The 17,298-nt window shown below is 54.1% G+C and overlaps 2 protein-coding genes across 2 annotated transcripts; both read right to left on the bottom strand.

Annotated features, from left to right (window-relative positions):
- Positions 1–9,614: 9,614 nt before the first annotated feature.
- Positions 9,615–9,719, bottom strand: NGA_2126700 (uncharacterized protein; the record flags this gene model as incomplete). Its single annotated transcript, XM_005856314.1, has 1 exon — positions 9,615–9,719. A coding segment is annotated over one exon (105 nt), but the record flags the coding sequence as incomplete, so codon positions are not given.
- Positions 9,720–9,769: 50 nt separating this feature from the next.
- On the bottom strand, positions 9,770–9,880 carry NGA_2002500 (uncharacterized protein; the record flags this gene model as incomplete). The annotated part of the gene is made up of 1 exon (XM_005856313.1): positions 9,770–9,880. A coding segment is annotated over one exon (111 nt), but the record flags the coding sequence as incomplete, so codon positions are not given.
- Between the last annotated feature and the right edge of the window lie 7,418 nt (positions 9,881–17,298).

The following is a 17,298-nucleotide window of genomic DNA, read 5'->3' as shown; positions in this document are numbered from 1 at the left end:
ATGAATCATTCCCTATATTAAAATCTGTGGGTCACAGTGCGACTATCCTTTGTAGTCCTGAGCGCAGTAATCGCAAGAAAGAAAGTAGCGCCAGTAGTACTCTAGATAAGGATGAGCGTTACACTCGTCTTATAAGCCAGCTCCGAAATGTGACAGAGAGAAGAAAGCAGTTGCTCCTGCTTTGTGAAGAAGATCCCCAGAATGAAAATATCAAGCAAATGGTGGCAGATTTAGAAGGGGTGCTTGCTAACATTAAGACGAGAATGCGAGTTATTCTGGAGGCAGCTGGGGAATCAGGGAGTCAAAGAAGGGGATAATTGCCGGCAAAGAGTGCAGGAACTGCCAATCAATTCTTTTGTACATGGGCGTGGTGTATTTTTTTACGATGGTCTAGAGATGTTAATGTCCAGAAAATAGGGTGTATAATAAAAAAAGCATCAAGTAACGAAATCTGGGGGGGCGGGGAGGTTATTCTCAGCGACCTTGAAGTGCTTAAGCGATGCTTCCAAAACCACTTTTTCTGGCTCGATAGGTGTCGGGTGTACTGTCACATAACGATTCCGAATCCGGCAGAAATAAGAAATAGGGATGTGTCCCAGATTGTCTACTCATAATGTCGCTTACGCGGTTGTTACCATTTTTAAATGCGCATTTGAACACAGAAACAAGTCTACTCGCCCAAAGACGAAGAACAAAAACGCTATGACCTACGCGCGTTCCTCTGCGCTAATCTTGATCCCCGCGCTTCTCCTTCCCGTCATGCCCTATGCCTTTTTTCTCCGTATGTCCCAATCCCCTTTGGGTGTGGGTGTAATTGGCTGCGGACGTATCGGGCAGATCCACAGCAATACCTTGGCTTTCCGGACGCCTGGTGCACGACTCGTAGCGATCACAGACCCGTTTGAAGACATGGGGAAGAAGGTCTTAGACCAAACAGGTGGAATCCCCTCCTACCATAAGAATTATTTAGATCTATTGGATGAGGAAGATATAAAGGCCGTGGTTGTGGCATCTCCTACCCCTTACCATGTGGAGCAAATCATGGCGGCAGTAGAGCGGGGCAAACACGTGTTCTGCGAGAAGCCCATCTCCAACGACTTGGCCACCATTGATTCTTGCATTGAGGCCGCGGCAAAGGCTGGGACGAAGCTCATACTAGGATTTCAGCGGCGCTTCGATGCCAACTTTCAAGCTGTGAAACAACAAATCGTGCAAGGGGCCATTGGCAAGGTCCGGACGATCCGTATTGTCAGCCGGGACCCGGCCCCTCCCCCTGCAGATTACTTGAAGACCAGTGGAGGCATATTCCTGGACATGAGCAGCCATGATTTTGACATGGCTCGGTTTTTAGTGGGAAGCGATATCGAGGAGGTTTTTGTGCAAGGCACCGCTTGGGGGCCGGAAGCAGCGGGCGCAGGCGACCTGGACACTCAAATCACCTTGCTGCGCTTCGAGAACGGGGTGTTCGGGACCCTGGAGAACTCGCGTTTGTGCTCTTTCGGATACGACCAGCGTGTGGAGGTGTTCGGAGAGCTGGGTTCCTTGCAAGGAGAGAACAGGAGCCCGAGCACGGTGACCCGATCGGACGCCGAGGGCGTGACTGCGGGACTGCCCTACTCGTTCTTCATGGACCGTTACGGCGACGCCTACGTAGACATTGTCAGGGCCTTCGTGCGGGAGGTGAGCGGGGACGGTGGGGGAGGAGTGGAGCACCTGGCAAGCGCCGCGGACGGGAAAGCGACGGTCATGGCGGGCATGGCGGCCAAGGCCTCAGTGCAGGGCCGGCGCCTGGTCAAGGTCTCGGAAATGGGGCGTTAGACAGGGCATGAAGGGCGGAGATACAAGGCTGCCATGGAAGTTAGATATGTTGTATTATTAAGATAGGAGAGAACACCACGTGGTGGCGGACTTGGGGGCGGAGAGCGGGAAAGAAAGAATATAAAAGGGAACACAATATGGGAAGAACAGGATCTCTTCTGACTCTTTGCGGTTACTGTCTACAGGGAGCCCTCGGGCTTCTTCTACGCGTTCCTTGCTTCCTTCTGCCTCTGTCCTCTCCACCAGGCATATACACGTCCCGGGGGCCGGACACACTCTTGTCCTCTACGATCGCCCCCTTGTCCCGCGCACGTCCTGCGTCAACTTCCTCACACGCGCGCCACGGGCACCAGGTCGTCGATCTTCATAAGCATACACACAGTCTCCGACGCCAGGGAGATGGCACTCAGGCTCACCAGCAGGGGCTGCACCACCCTCTCCTCGTACATGTCCGAGATATTTGACTGTCGCACGTTAATACCGGTGCCCTTCTCCCCCCCCCGCGTGCCGACGCCGAAGCTCCGTCACGATCGCGATGGGATTCAATCCTCCGTTCTCCGCGAGCGTGTAAGGCACCACCTCCAAGGACTGGGCGAACGCAGCCACGCAGTAGGCTTTCATCCCCGCCTGCATCTTAGACCACTCGGTGAGACCCAGGTTCACTTCCGTCTCCGCGCCCCCCCCCCGGCGATCAGGAAGCGTTTCTTGACCAGGCTCCGCACCACACAAAGGGCGTCGTGCAGAGAGCGATCCGCCTCCTCCAAGACCAGCTTGTTCGAGCCGCGGATCAGGATGGACATGGTCGAGCCCGGGTTCTGCACACCCGTGACCTTCACCACCTTGTGAGACCCCCCCGGCACCGTCACCTCCGTCACCAGCTCCGCCGAACCAAGCTTATCGGGCGTGAACGAGTCGATGTGCGCAACAGGCATGCAGCCCAGGGTGCGTTGGATGAACTCGACGTCGGTCCGCTCAACCTCCGTGATCACCATGATGTCCATCTTGGCCAGGAAATGGAGGGAAAGGTCGTTGTAGGCGTCCCGAAGAATGGATTTTTGCACAAGCAGGACATTGCAGCCAGATTTTTTGATCTTCTTGACCAGGTTCAATATGTACTTGCGCTCCTCCCGCAAGATCCGGTCCATGGCCGCGTAGTCGGAGACGACTACGTTATTCTCCATGTCCGTCTTCGGGGCAGAAAGGTGGAATTGGATCAGGCCCACCTTCGCCTTCTCGATGCGGGTAGGGCCTCCGGCTGCCCCCTTGTTGGCGCCCTTCTCAAAAACTATCCCTGGCACGAGCTCGGTGTCGTCCACCGTCCCCCCGAGCTGCTTGACGATACGGATGTCGTTCAGATCCACGTTCCTGGCCGTGTCGGGGTCGATGATCTTCAGCACCGCGTCCACGGCGATCGGGGCAAGGATGTCGGAATTTTGGGAGACCACCTTACTGCTCAGACATGTCACCACCGCGTCAATGAGCGTCTCCCGCGCGCGAAGGTCCACGGGCTTCGACATGGCCTGTAAGATCTCCTCTGCCTTCTCCGAGGCGGCCTTGAAGGAGTCCGCGATCATGGTGGGATGGATTCCTTTGGCCAAAAGGTCAGAACATGCGTTTAGCATAGAGCCGGCAAGGACCACCACACTTGTCGTCCCGTCGCCCGCCTCGATGTCCTGAGACTTTGATAGCTCCACGAGCATTTTCGCGCAGGGATGGAAGACTGACATCTGCCCCAGTATGGTAGCGCCATCGTTGGTGATGATGACCTCCCCGTCACCGCGCTGGATCATCTTGTCCATGCCACGAGGGCCCAAACTCGTGCGAATGGCATCGGCGACGCCTGGAAGCACCATAAAATGTTGACGTTGGTGATGACAGAGATGGGTAAGAAACACAAGGTCGGGAGAGCTACCAAGACAAATCGTGCTCCTACTACGTGATGCACTCAAATCAATGACACAATTTTCGAAATTAAAAAAAAATAGGTGCCATGTACACCGTGCATAATTTGCTTCACATGAATCGTGCCCAGCAGACGTACAGAACAAGCAATTTGTCTAAATATGCCTCATGAAAATAGGTACATGATCATAACGCGTACAAGCTACGGAACACAACTACATGGTTATACTTTCAGTAAGCAAATAATAGTTTGTGCTTTAATTTGCCTTTCCAACCTGTAATTTGGCATGTCAAAAAAATCTGGTACAAGAAAGACAAGAGGCAACAGAAGGTATCAAAAAGTTTTTCCCGTGCGCTTACCTTTCGCGGCCACGATGTTAGAAATGCGAACGTCCTTCTCCTTGGATGACTCTTTAAGAGTCTCACCTCGCCTTGTGGCGCCAACCATGACTGTGTAAGTCGCATGAAGGTTGGTAAAATGCGTGAGGAACAACGTTTTCATGGTTTCGTCGACGGCGCGCAGACCGACGGTCGCTCGCAGACGTGGGGTCAGGAGGTCACCAAGCTGTCACCAGGACCGAGGCGTCAGAAAGCACGCAGACTGGCAGCTATATTGTATACTTGGCAACCATGCTTGTTTGTGAGCATGATAGCGTCCTCATAGTTTCCAATGACTTCGATACGAGAGAATACGAAGGTGCGAATTTCGGCGGAAGACGGCAAGCCTGCCATCCACCGCCCTAGTGGTATGGGCCAGACTTCTGACGGAGATTGCCCGGGGCAGCACCGTACGGCTTGTGGTGAGAAATCCGTGCAATGGTACCTACGTTGAACAGGAACTTTGATTTTTGGATACCTGCATACTGGGTGATCTGTCGTCGATGAAAGGTCATTAACCGCTTTCGATGTTCACTAAGAGCGAGGCTCTCGAGATGGATGGGAAACGGGGATGATTCTTTTTCAAGTTGTACACAAGAAAAGCTGACAATTGTTAGAAAGCCGAGGGGCATTGTAAGAACTGCGGCCGGCCTTCCTTAGCGGGTGGACTTTCTGGTCGATCTTTCAAGACTTCATGTGATATAATTCTTTCTTTTCCTACTATTTACACGTTTTTTCCCCCCACAAACTTATCATCATACATCTATCATCTCATCTACCTTCGCTTTCCCTATGACTAAGCCCCCCTCTATCCAATTCGCGCACAATTTCCTCGGCTCGCGCCACGTCGCCCGCCTCACGACAGAGCTCCAGCACCATCCCTAGCATCTCTTTCCCAGGTCCGACTCCTGCGCTTTTCATGGTCTCCAGGAGACTGTGCGCACGATTCGCCTGCTTGGCTTTGTGCAGTGCTCGCATGGCCAGATCATAGCTGACATAGTCAGGCGTGATTCCCCGGCTGTCCGCCTCCAGCACCAAGGAAAGGGCCATCTCCCACTCCCCCTCTTCACCGCAACCTCCAATCGCACGGTTGTAGCTTACTAAGTCAGGGACCAGATCGCGCATCATCATTTCATCGAAAGTCCACATGAGTTGCCTCCAGTTCCCCGCAACCTCGCAGGCTTTGGCCACAAAGCCGTACACTTCCTCGTCCAGCTCGTGCTCGGCCTCCTTCATGTAACTCAACACGTGGTTTGCCTCCTCATAGCGGCCCTGCGTGCCACAAGCCTCGATGGCAGAGACAAAACTTTGCCTGTCTGGGTCTAGACCCAGTTCAACCATTTCATCGAGAAGCCAGCAGCCGGGTTCCCACTGACCGCTCAGCGCACAGGCTCTCAATACTTTGTTATACATCTCTACTGTGGGCGACTCTAGCGATTCAAGAAGGGCTAAGCCATCTTGCCAGGACATATTTTCTCCGCCAAGCGTCGTGGTGATCATCTCACGGCCTAGGCTTCGCGTGGAAAGCTGCTTGGGGTGCATAGGTAGATTTTGCTGCGGTCGAGGCACGAAAGCATGTGACAGCGGGACCAAGATGAGGGCTACCGAAACCAGCAAATAAAAAACGAACCCGTCAAATCTGTTTCGCCGCATTAACACAGGCATTAAAACGTCTCCTGTGTCGTGATGGCATGTTTTACCGTGAGCCTCACACGGGCGTCGTACCGATTACCAAAACAATACTTATCCGCCTGGGGTAATGGTCCTAGAACGCGTTACCGCCCGCTTTCGTGATGAATGGGAGACCAAGAAACTCTATTCACCAATTTAACACGTACATTTTTTAAAAAAGACCTTATAGCATGCTCTTGATGGAGATCTATCGGTAAATTTCTCTCTGTGGCCGATCAATCAATGCCTAAAGAAAGCAAAAATAGGACAGGAGGCTTTCAGGCGCAAGGAATGCTGAGACGTTGCTCGGGCGATGGAAAGTATCCGAGTCCGCCGCCCTTTTCCCTGCTTTGATTGTCCTTTGTTTGGTCTTTAAAAGGCTATCCTCATCATTAATTGCTTCTTATACACACTAATCATTTTAATTATGGCTCAAAATCATTAATTGCGAGCTGTAGGAAAGTTTTAGGGCAAACAATTTGCGCTAAGCTTTCTTCCTTTGGCCCATATAGGTTCCCTATCCGAATCCGTTTACCTCTACATTTCTCTTTATCACCAAGGAACTCTGCTCACAACATCCTCAAATCAATAAATTTATGGAATTTAAGCTTGGTTTCAGATAGGGAGTACAAAAGGGGCAATTGAAGAATTACACTCAATCTTCATCCAGCACAGCATTTCCTGAGAAACAGCGTGAAATGCAAGCATAAGTATATGGTCTCCTCTGAGCTCCTCCGAGGCTCTCTACTTGCATCAAATGAAACATATATAGCAAAGACAAGTCTTTAATTAAATGGTTGATAAATGAAGACACATGAACATGCACAAGATGAAGATAAAAATGTATCACCGAGAAAGGTACGCGGGTCTCTTGAAAAGTTTTATTCACCAGCGAGCAAATAAAACCCCGGAAAGTGTGTGCTGCATTACTTTGGGAACGATGATTGTGCGAGCAGATACTATTGCAGAGCTACACGTCACCATTAATGATGATCAAGACATCCGTCCAGACGTATGAGGTTGAGCCTTGTAAATTTTGACGATTTCTTGAATCTTGTTAACGATATGAATCGGCACATAGAGGTGCACGACGCAGGCCATAGTTATTAGTCTTGTAGGAATGTAGAAATATAGGAATGGTTTGAATTTGTGTGTCCACGGGAGGACTTCCTTCTCTACAACTCACAATGATGAAATTTTCGTCCGAAATATTTACTGCCAGGTGGCAAAATTCCTCCGTCGGGAGGAGCACTGTGCGTACTTCTAGTCATTTAGACTTTCTACTTACAGTAAAGACCCACTACCCAAACATTGAAACATATTAATCTCATGCAATTTATTCTCGAGGGAAGATATTCAATATGGCTTTTAATTAATCGCCATTAAATAATTAAAAGGTATTTAATATATATGCTATGAAGTAAACATTGCCAACGTAGGCACAAATGACATGACATTTTGTCGCTCTCCATCAATTCATTGATAAATTACAATCGCTTTGTGACGATATAAAGCTGAAATTCTATCATGCATTCTCCTTCCCGGGTCTCACGAGTCCGGTTGACTGGCGAGACCAACTTGTTGAACGTCACTGTTTTCTCGCGCGCAGGGGGACATCAGCTAGCGTGAGCAGGCGCATTGCAAAGGCTCATAAAAACAACAAAATGGCATGTTATGCCACAAATCTTCTGGATCCCAAAATTTACGGATGTATGATCCATGTACAACAGAGGAGGCCTTAATCAATGACAACTTTATGATATTCGACGCAACACGATACAGGACCTTCCCGGCAAGGAGCATCGCCCCTGCTCGCCAAGCCGGCCAATATCAACGTCAAGAAACATGATCTCCACATTACACACTACAGGATCGTTTGCAGTCAGCACTCAGGGATATTTTGCAGGCAGGGTCGTTCCTCACAATACCCAGGGGAAGGAGCCTGCATGAAAACGCGCGTAAGTTGCTGGAAAACCTCACCTTGTATACTGATGCCATTAACCACCCGCCCTGGGTTCCTTCCACTGTGTGACTCCTATTGCTCTATTGACATTATTTCCCCCTTCTCTTTCAGCATTATTTTCACGGGGAGTCTATCCTTCGCATGCTTGTGGTAGTGCTGACACAGCTGCGAACAGCTGCGTGGTCGTTGCAACGAGGCATTCTCCTGCCGGCTATACGACCCACAGTGCGGTCTGTGACTTTCTTGCGTGCGGCCGAGCGCTCGCCTTCTAGTGCTGCGGAACAAGTTCCAACCCCACCAACCTCTTTAACAGTAAGCCCCCTGCCTGACGCTCGCTATGCCGGCCACGCAGATTTCGTACAAGCCTTGCAGGGGCTGAGAGGAGACCCCCTGCAGGCTGAGGGGACCCGTGTGGTGATACATCGAGGCAACGCCGGGGCTAAGATCATGGTGATTGGAGAAGCTCCCGGCGAGACAGAGGACGTGGAAGGAAAACCTTTCGTGGGCCGGGCAGGGAAGCTGCTAGACGCCATCTTGGCTTCGGTGGGGCTCGACGAGAGCTCTGTCTACATCACCAACGTCGTCTTACGGCGCCCGCCCAACAACCGGACCCCTTCGGCCTCCGAAGTGGCATGGTACCTCCCCTACCTGATGGAAAACGTCCGGCTTGTCGACCCACTCATCATCCTCTTGGCAGGAGCCTGTGCCTGCAAGGCCTTGCTCCCCCTGGAGAAGCAGGGGATCACCCGGATCCGCGGGCAGTGGTTTGAGCGGCGTTTCGGCACCGAGGGGGGCCTGGATGGGCAAGGCTCCCGTCTGGTCATGCCCATATTCCACCCTTCGTATCTTCTCCGCAATCCCAGTCGGAAGGTGGAGGGGCCTAAGTGGTTGACGTGGCAGGATATTCAGGCAGTCAGGCGCCGGTACGACGAGCTTGCGGGGGCCGGAGGTGGGGAAGGGGTTTGGGCTCCAGGAAAGCAAGGAAAGGAGGGATAAAGTGCGTTGTTATCAGGGAAAAGCAAGCACGGGGTTAGGGGCAAGAGCGGCTCAGGAGAGACAGGAGATTAGTACATGCTTTTATTTGCTTTCTCTGCGTAGCGTCGCACCACAGCTGCCCCGTAAAACGCTCATTTCCCTATACAAAAGTCTCGGAATATCACATCCAGCACCTCCTCCACGTCCACCGCCCCCGTGATTCGCCCCAGCTCCGTGGAGGCGATCCGCAGCTCCTCAGCGGCCACATCCAAGCCCAGGCCCTGTTCCCCCACTGGACGCCGTCAGCGCCTCCAGGCATCGCTCCACGTGCACGCGGTGCCGCGCACGGGTGATGACAGGGGCTTCCGCGCGCTCGTCGTCCGTCCCATCCTTGTCAAACACCTCCTCCAACCGCGCCTGCAGTCCTGCTAGCATCTCCTCCACCCCTTCCCCAGTGGACAGGGAGACCAAGTAGGCGGCCGTGGATGTCCCTCCCTTCCCGGCCCCCGCACGTCGGAGCTGCTCCAGCAAGTGTTCGCTCTCCACCGTGTCCCGCTTGTTCAGCACAAGGAGAGCGCCCGCGTCCCCCCCCACCGCTCTCAGGACCGTCTCCAGGTCCTCGGGCGGCGCGTCCTTTGAGAACGGCCCTACGCCCGCCAGGGACGCGAAGGCCTCTTGCCCCAGCACCTCCGCGGCGTCCAGGACCAGCACCGTCAGCTGAGCCCGCCCCGCTGCCTCCCGCGCGCGCCGAATCCCCTCCTGCTCCACCGGGTCTCGCGCCGCCTCGCGGATGCCCGCCGTGTCGCTGACCAGTACGGGTAGGCCCCCCACGTCCAACTGGACCTCCACCACATCCCGCGTAGTGCCCGCCGCGGGCGAGACGATCGCGGCCGGCCTGCGCGCCAGGGTGTTGAGCATGGTGCTCTTGCCTGCGTTGGGCGGGCCCACGATGGCGACGCGTATGCCCGCGCGGATCACCTCCCCCCGCCCCCCGTCCGCCAGATGCCGCCGCATCTCCTCGCTCAGCCTCCTCACGCGGGGCCGGATGGCGTCGTAGGCGGCCTCGTCCACGTCTAACTCGTCGTCGCCGAAGTCGATGACCGCCTCCGTATGGGCCAGGCACACTTTGAGCTCCTCCCGCCACCCCTCGTACGTCTGACGCAAGGCCCCGCCCATCTGCTTCAACGCCTGTTTCCGCTGCGCGGCCGTGTCAGCCGCGATCAGGTCGGCCAGGCCCTCTACCTCCGTCAAATCCATCCTCCCATTCGCGAAAGCTCGCTCGGTGAACTCACCGGGCTCCGCCAGGCGGACGCGAGCCTCGCCCCCCTTGTCCAGGGCAAGTAGGGCCTCTGTCACGCCCTGGACGACAGCTCGGCTGCCGTGGCAGTGAAGCTCCACCGTGTCTTCGCCGGTGAAGGAGCGGGGGCCAGGGAGCCAGAGCACGATGGCTTGGTCCAGTGCCTCCTGCCCGACAGGGCAGTAGAGCTTCCGGAGGGACGCCATGCGGGGCGCCGGGAAAGGTGGGGAGGAATGCCCGCTGTGCGAATCCATGAGGATGGCTAAACACTCCTTTGCCTGGGGCCCAGATATACGTATGACTGCCACGCCGGCCCGGCCCTGGCCCGAAGAGAGCGCGAAAATGGTATCTTCAACTGGCGGTGTCCTCTCTCGCACTTGCGTCGCAGCGAGTCTGGTCCTTTTCCGCACGTCAACAGGACATGGAAACGACGACAATGGTTGCAAGGATGTTATTTTTAATTTTTGGCAGGTTGGAGGATAAGCTGCTGCAGGGTAACACGAGCGCAATCGTTCGCTTCTTATACGTACTGTCGATGTAGGGAAATAATTCGAAGGAAGAAAGCCACACGAGCGCCTTGTCGCTTTCAAGGAAGGCATGACACAGCTATGCCTTTTCATCAAACAAGGAACCATTTGAGCGGTCGACATTGCGCTTTTTGTGATCGCGATGTCAAGTTTAAGTAGTAGAAAGGTGGCGAGGAGGAGAAAGGAGAGAGGAAGCCGTTTGCTGTCGCGCATTCCCTTTTGGAGCGCTAAAGACAGAAATAAGCCGAAAAATACAGCTCTAAGGCTACCTCTCCCTTGATATGTCTTCGCAGCGGCCTGCACAACAGAATGAGATGAGCAATCAGTCTGAGAACGCTTTCCGCTGCAACAGTAGGAGGAAGCTGAAGTGCGGGCGAGGACTGATGACGCGGGGCTGTGATGGAAAAGACCTCAACCGCCAGTGCCCCTCCTCGAGCCGCAGCGGAGGATAAGAAATTGAGAGTGCCAAGCCTGCCCCACATCATGAATGGGGGGGAAAGGGCAGCTTACATGGCTGTTGGAATGAACGACGTGTGATGAAATTCGTGTTCCCCCTTAATTGTCTTTGCACTTTGCTTTCTCGCTTGCATCGCTTCTTCGCGCTTAGGAAGTCTTCGAAGCCCATCTATCACAGCGTTTCGTTTCGCTTTTTCAAACGGATGTCTGAAGAACATCGATCCGATTCGCGTTGATGAGTGTTTCCGGTCCTCTACATATCCCTTTCCGCAGGGAGCTGTCAAACTGTGCATATTTGCGGGGAGGGACAGATATGGCCACTGCCAAGGTCATGAGCAGCCGGCCCACGGGCCCAACTACTTCAGGGGAGGACAAGGGCGTCCGGTCGTACTATCTGAGTAAGATCGATGAGCTGGAGGTGGTAGTTAGAGAGAGGACACAGAATTTGCAACGATTAAAGGCGCAACGGAATGAGTGGAATGCGAAGGTGAGGTTGTTGCGGGAAGAGCTGCATCACTTGCAAGAGCCGGGCTCCTACGTAGGGGAGGTCGTGAAAGCCATGGGGAAGACCAAGGTCCTGGTCAAGGTCAATCCTGAAGGAAAATACGTGGTGGATCTGGACAAGGATGTGGACATTAACAAGTGCACGCCCAACACCCGCGTCGCGCTGCGCAACGATTCGTACACACTCCACAAGATCCTCCCCACCAAAGTCGACCCGCTGGTCTCCCTTATGAAGGTGGAGGCGGTGCCAGACTCTACCTACGACATGATTGGTGGGCTGGACAAGCAGGTCCGCGAAATCAAGGAGGTCATTGAGCTGCCCATCAAGCATCCGGAGCTGTTCGAGGCTTTGGGCGTAGCTCAGCCTAAGGGGGTGCTTCTGTACGGGTGCGTGACAAGGAGGAGAGCGGGCGGGGCGTGAACAGAAAAGTAGAGCTACGAAGCCAGGTACAGCTGCTATGGCCTTTGGCATGTCTTGTTCTGATTCGCTCGCTGTTCTGCCCTTCCCCCCTTCTCTGTGCACAGCCCACCCGGGACAGGGAAGACTCTGCTGGCTCGAGCCGTGGCGCACCACACGGACTGCACCTTTATCCGGGTATCGGGGGCGGAGTTGGTGCAGAAGTATATCGGAGAAGGCTCGCGCATGGTGCGGGAGCTCTTCGTGATGGCCCGGGAGGCGGCGCCCTCCATCATCTTCATGGACGAGATCGACTCCATCGGTTCCTCGCGCGTGGATGGAAGCGAGGGTGGGGACTCGGAGGTACAGCGGACCATGCTTGAGCTCTTGAATCAACTCGACGGCTTCGAGCCAGCGCAAAATATCAAGGTAGTGATGGCCACGAACCGCATCGACATCCTGGACGCCGCCCTCCTTCGCCCCGGGCGCATCGATCGTAAGATCGAGTTTCCCCACCCAACCATGGCGTCTCGTCTAGACATTTTGACCATTCATAGCCGAAAGATGAATCTCATGCGTGGCATCAATTTGAAGAGCATTGCGGAGAAGCTGCCGAACGCTTCGGGAGCGGAGTGCAAGGCTGTCTGCACAGAGGCGGGAATGTTCGCCCTCCGAGAGAGGCGAATCCACGTGACTCAGGAGGACTTTGAAATGGCTGTGGCAAAGGTGATGAAGAAGGATAGCGACTCGAACATGTCTATTAGGAAACTCTGGAAGTAAATAAGTCAAACGGAAAGGGTTGGAAACAAGGAGCACGATTGACCAGAATCGAGGATTACACGCGTCCTGTACTTGCAAGGCTTATGGCGTGAAATTTCGCTTGCGAAGGAATAAAATGACGAGCAGGGGACAGGTATAATTTACGAAATCGGTTAATTTAGTAATGTTATAGCCCACACACTTTGTCACGAGACCGCGAGTAGACTTTGGAAAAAAACATACTCATCATTTAAAGTCCTATATCTCTGGACGACTCGTCATCCCGCAATCAACTTCTATCCCTATGCCCCTATTCGTCGAATATGTGGAGAGGGTGAGCCTCAGTGTTGAAGACCTGACGCGACAGATCCACCTCCCCCGGCTCTGTCTCTTGGATGAGGTACAGGTACTTGAGGGTCTCCGCCAGAAAGAATGACTCCATGTCGTCCTCCTGAGTCACCAGCCCCATGTCCTTCGCCTTCCCCGACTGCTCGGCCTGCGACGCTCCTTCCCCGCCTACATCGGAAGGCTTCCTCTCCGCCCCCCGCAAAGCCACGCTCCGCCTGCCCGACGGCCCGCTTGAGAGCCGGACCTGAGCATACGCCTCGTTCGTGCGGCAGTAGAAGTCGATGGCCTCGAACAGCTTGGCGCCATACTCGCGCCACTTCGGGTCCCCGTCCAGCAGATGCAGGTAGTACATGGACTCGGCGACCTCCGGCCGCAGGATGTATCGCGGGTCCGAGGCTTGCGGCACGCCGTCCTGGTCGAAAACCACCGAATCGGGCGCCAGGCCCGTCATTTGTGAGCCTGCAAACTGGTAGCAGGTTTCTCCGAGCTCCCGCGCCAGGTCCATGTAGTGAGTGGCCCGCTTTTCGAGGACCGCGTCGCCTTTCGTCTCCAGGGTCGCGGCCCCCAGTGCGAGAGTGCCAGGGTAGAAGCAGGCGAGGTGCTCCATGCGCTTGGCTTGCATCCCGTTATCATTGTTGGCGATGTAAAGTCTGCCCCCTGGGCCTCTGGCGATCAAGAGCTCCTCCGCGCCGTCCACCGACTCGTCAAACATCTCCCGAAGCCATGTTTCCTTCTTGTTGCCCTGCAGCCACGTCTTGAGGAGGTACTCATAGAAGGAGTCACCACGCGCGCCCACCGAGTAGTGTTTCCCACCCCAGGCGCCGGTGTCCGAGTTGAAGTCCAGCCTGAAAAGCCCTTTTTCAGCCACGTCAGCGCTCTCCTCGTGCATCCTTTCATAGACGTGCATGGCCTTCTTCGCGTAGATGGGATTTCCCGTCGCGTGGCTCAGGTACCTAAATTCGAGCTGCACGGTACCGAACTCGGCCAAGCAGGCCTGGTGGCTGCCGCTGGGCAAGCCTGCGGAGAGGATGAGCCCGTTGATCGGGAATCCGGTGGGAGAGTCAAAAGCTGGGAGGAGCATATCCGCGAGCTCCGCGGCCTTCTCCAGGAAGACCTTGTCCCTGGACAGGTCGAAGGCGGACAGGAGGCCGCCCAAAGCCCGAATATTCGTCTCGAAGACCGAGATGTGGCCCACGCTTTTGAAGCTGAGGTTTTCTGCGATCCAGTCCCGCGCTTGCTCGAACTCCTCTTTCAGGCCCATCACCCACAGGGTAGAAAGCGAGTCAAGCATCGTCATGGCCATACCGCCCCACCTGTTCGCCGATGTGAGGGAGATGGGTAGAATCGTGTCCTTTCCCCAGGCGTGGGCGTGGTACGCATTCCAAGCTCGTTTCATCGCCGTCTTCACGCGCATACGGCGTTCCTTGGCCAGGGTTTTGTCGATGTGCGGGTCTTGAGGTGCAAGGCGCACAAAGGGGTCCTTGTCGGCCTTTCGGACAGAAGTTGCCAACACCTTACCCGTTTCTTTATTGGCTATTTTAACAATCACTTGATCCCTGGTATCCTTCTCGGCATCGGCTTCAGTTTGGTCTGGACGGTTCTCTTGGGGCTTTCTCTTTTTTTCAGCTTCTGTTTTGAGGGTCGCTGCTATCGATTTCTTATATCCCTTTGTCCCTTTTTCCAATTTCTTGGCGTCAGGAACACCTATCACGTCACCGTTGAGTTCGGCAGCGGGTAGTTTTTCTTCACCCTTCTTGTTTTTGCTTGAATTCATTTCATTTTCCTCAACATCTTGGACGATTTTTTCTAATTCCTCCTCGGTTGCGGGTGCGGCAACCTTCTCAGCGGCTACTTTGACGCCTCCTTCCTTTCCAGCTTTTTCGTCATTTTGGTTCTGGGTTTCCTCAGTTTCTCCCATTTTATCCTTTCCTTCGTCATTCTCCCTAATTCTTTCAGCGTCAATCAATGGATCCCTCAAGTCCTCGGCTTGGGTGCTTAAAGTCGCGGATTTATGCTCCGCTGCTGCAGGCTCTGCGCCATGAAAAGTGGCTGTATTTGAGTCAGGACTATTTTCAGCTACTGCGAATAGCAGCATGTTTCCTGGTCCGGTGCGATCCCCATGAGGAGCAGTGCCAGGCCACAGAAGCCACGGTAAAGCTCCTAAGAGCAACGCGAAAGAGAGGTATATGACCACACCTAGCCGTTTTGAGGTGCGATCAATCGATGATGCTGTGCGTGATAGGACGGAATATCAAATGAAATCTACCAAGCCATCCCGTGAAAATGATCGGAAGTAAAGTTCACTCATCGGACTGACGGTAAGGAACCAGGATCTAACTGGGTACTTACATTTTTCAAAATGTCTATAACCTCTTGATGACCTTAGCATAGCTAGTTTGATGCCCTTGTGACAAGTATAGAATATACAATCGAATTGACTGGAGAAACGCTCAAGATATGGCCTGTCGCGGAAGTTCGGCGGCAAATGGTAGGAGTCGGTTGCTCGCACTTTCTGGATGGCTGGTCACAGTCTGTCTTTACATAATGTGAAAAGTGGTTTTTGTTATGACTTCCATGATAGTATCAACCTCGCAAGAGTCCTTTCCCCAAAAGTTCAGCTCAGGTAACGTACACAAGGCAAGAACGGGAATAGAAGGGCAGAAAAGGATGAAACGGCTACAGCCGTTTCAAAAGGCCGAGTCCTCGGTCCCCGCCCCCTCGGCCCCGACGGGCGTCATCCACCCCTGCCGGCCGCGTGCCACCTGGAATAGGGTGTCAGCACGTGCGAGAGATTGGTCGGTGCAGAGTCAAGACCCTTTGCCTATGATGAAACATTTGATATATGCATTCCAGATGCTTCTTTAAAATGGCAGTCGTGGGTAGGATCTCCTTCTGGACGTGATACAAAGCAAAACCCTCCTTCTCACAAGCAACCTCCTCTCACGCTCGTAAAGCAGTTTTCATAGCCAACAAGGCCCTCTTGTGGCTATGAAGCAATCACATCATTTTGGACTGATTCTTTTGCTGTACCTGGTATTTGAAGCGACTGCCGATTTCTCATCTGTTGATGCAGGGGATACAACTCTGATACGCATTCCCCTCGTCAAAGCGAATGTGCCTCCACGTGCAGACCCCCGCCGGCAACGGTCATTAGCAGAAGAAATAGACAGCAAGGGAGACATTGTATTGCATGATATTCATCAAGACGCAGCCTACATCGGAAGCATCGGCATCGGAACCCCTCCCCGCGAATTCACTGTGATTTTCGACACGGGCAGCAGTGATCTGTGGATTCCCTCGGCACTTTGCAAAGTATGTGGCCACCGCAACAAATACAATTCGGATGCTTCATCTTCCTTCGAGCAAGACGGGCGTAGCTTCCAAATCACGTATATCGGAGGCCCCGTGACGGGATACCTTGCCGAAGACACGGTGCTATTTGCCGGGTATGCTGTGAAAAACCAGTCATTCGCCCAGATTACAAACCCTCTGGGTTTGGGGGCCAGCTATTCAGGTGGAGGATACGATGGAGTGTTTGGACTTGGCTTCGATGAGCTGTCGGTGACGAAATCCACGACCCCTTTCCACAATTTGATCGAGCAGCAAGGCGAAGTACTCCCGCAACCGATTTTCGCTTTCTTTCTGGCCAACGGAGATACGGGGCCAAGTGAGCTGACGGTGGGCGGCACAGATCCCAGCCATTACGAGGGAGACCTGCATTGGATGCCCCTCCACGATCCCCCGGGGTACTGGGCAGTGGGATTGGACAGTGTCTACCTGGGCCCTCGAAAGCTGCAGAGCCAGGCTGGCGCCGTGGTCCTGGACTCGGGGACGTCCATTATGGTGGGGCCGAAAACTGACGTGGACGCTATATTCGAGGGGCTGGGGGCCACGCTTGTGGAGAATCTTTTCACTGTGAATTGCAGTCTAAAGGCGGCGATGCCGGACCTGGAGTTCATCCTGGACGGTCAGCCGTACGCCCTGAGCGCCGACGACTACCTGGTGCAGGACCGGGACATCTGCCTCGTGGGGCTGCAGGGAGACGATCATGCCCAGGCTCAGTGGATTCTCGGCGACATGTTCTTGCGGAAGTTCTACTCGGCGTACGACTACCAGAACAGACGCGCCGGATTGGCCTTGGCCAAGACGGGGAGATGAAAGCACCAGTTGATGTACAGGTCAGAGCGAGCCATGGGGAAGGAAAAAAAGGAAATAAAGTCTAGAATTGCAAGCCATTCAGTTATGTGCGGATGGCACATCGAGTATAGAATCACAGGCGAGGCCGTTCAGCACGGCACATCTT

Source organism: Nannochloropsis gaditana, assembly GCF_000240725.1.
Source record: "Nannochloropsis gaditana CCMP526 unplaced genomic scaffold scaffold005, whole genome shotgun sequence".
Classification (NCBI taxonomy): Eukaryota; class Eustigmatophyceae; order Eustigmatales; family Monodopsidaceae; genus Microchloropsis; species Microchloropsis gaditana.
This window is presented reverse-complemented; position numbering and strand designations above follow the sequence as displayed.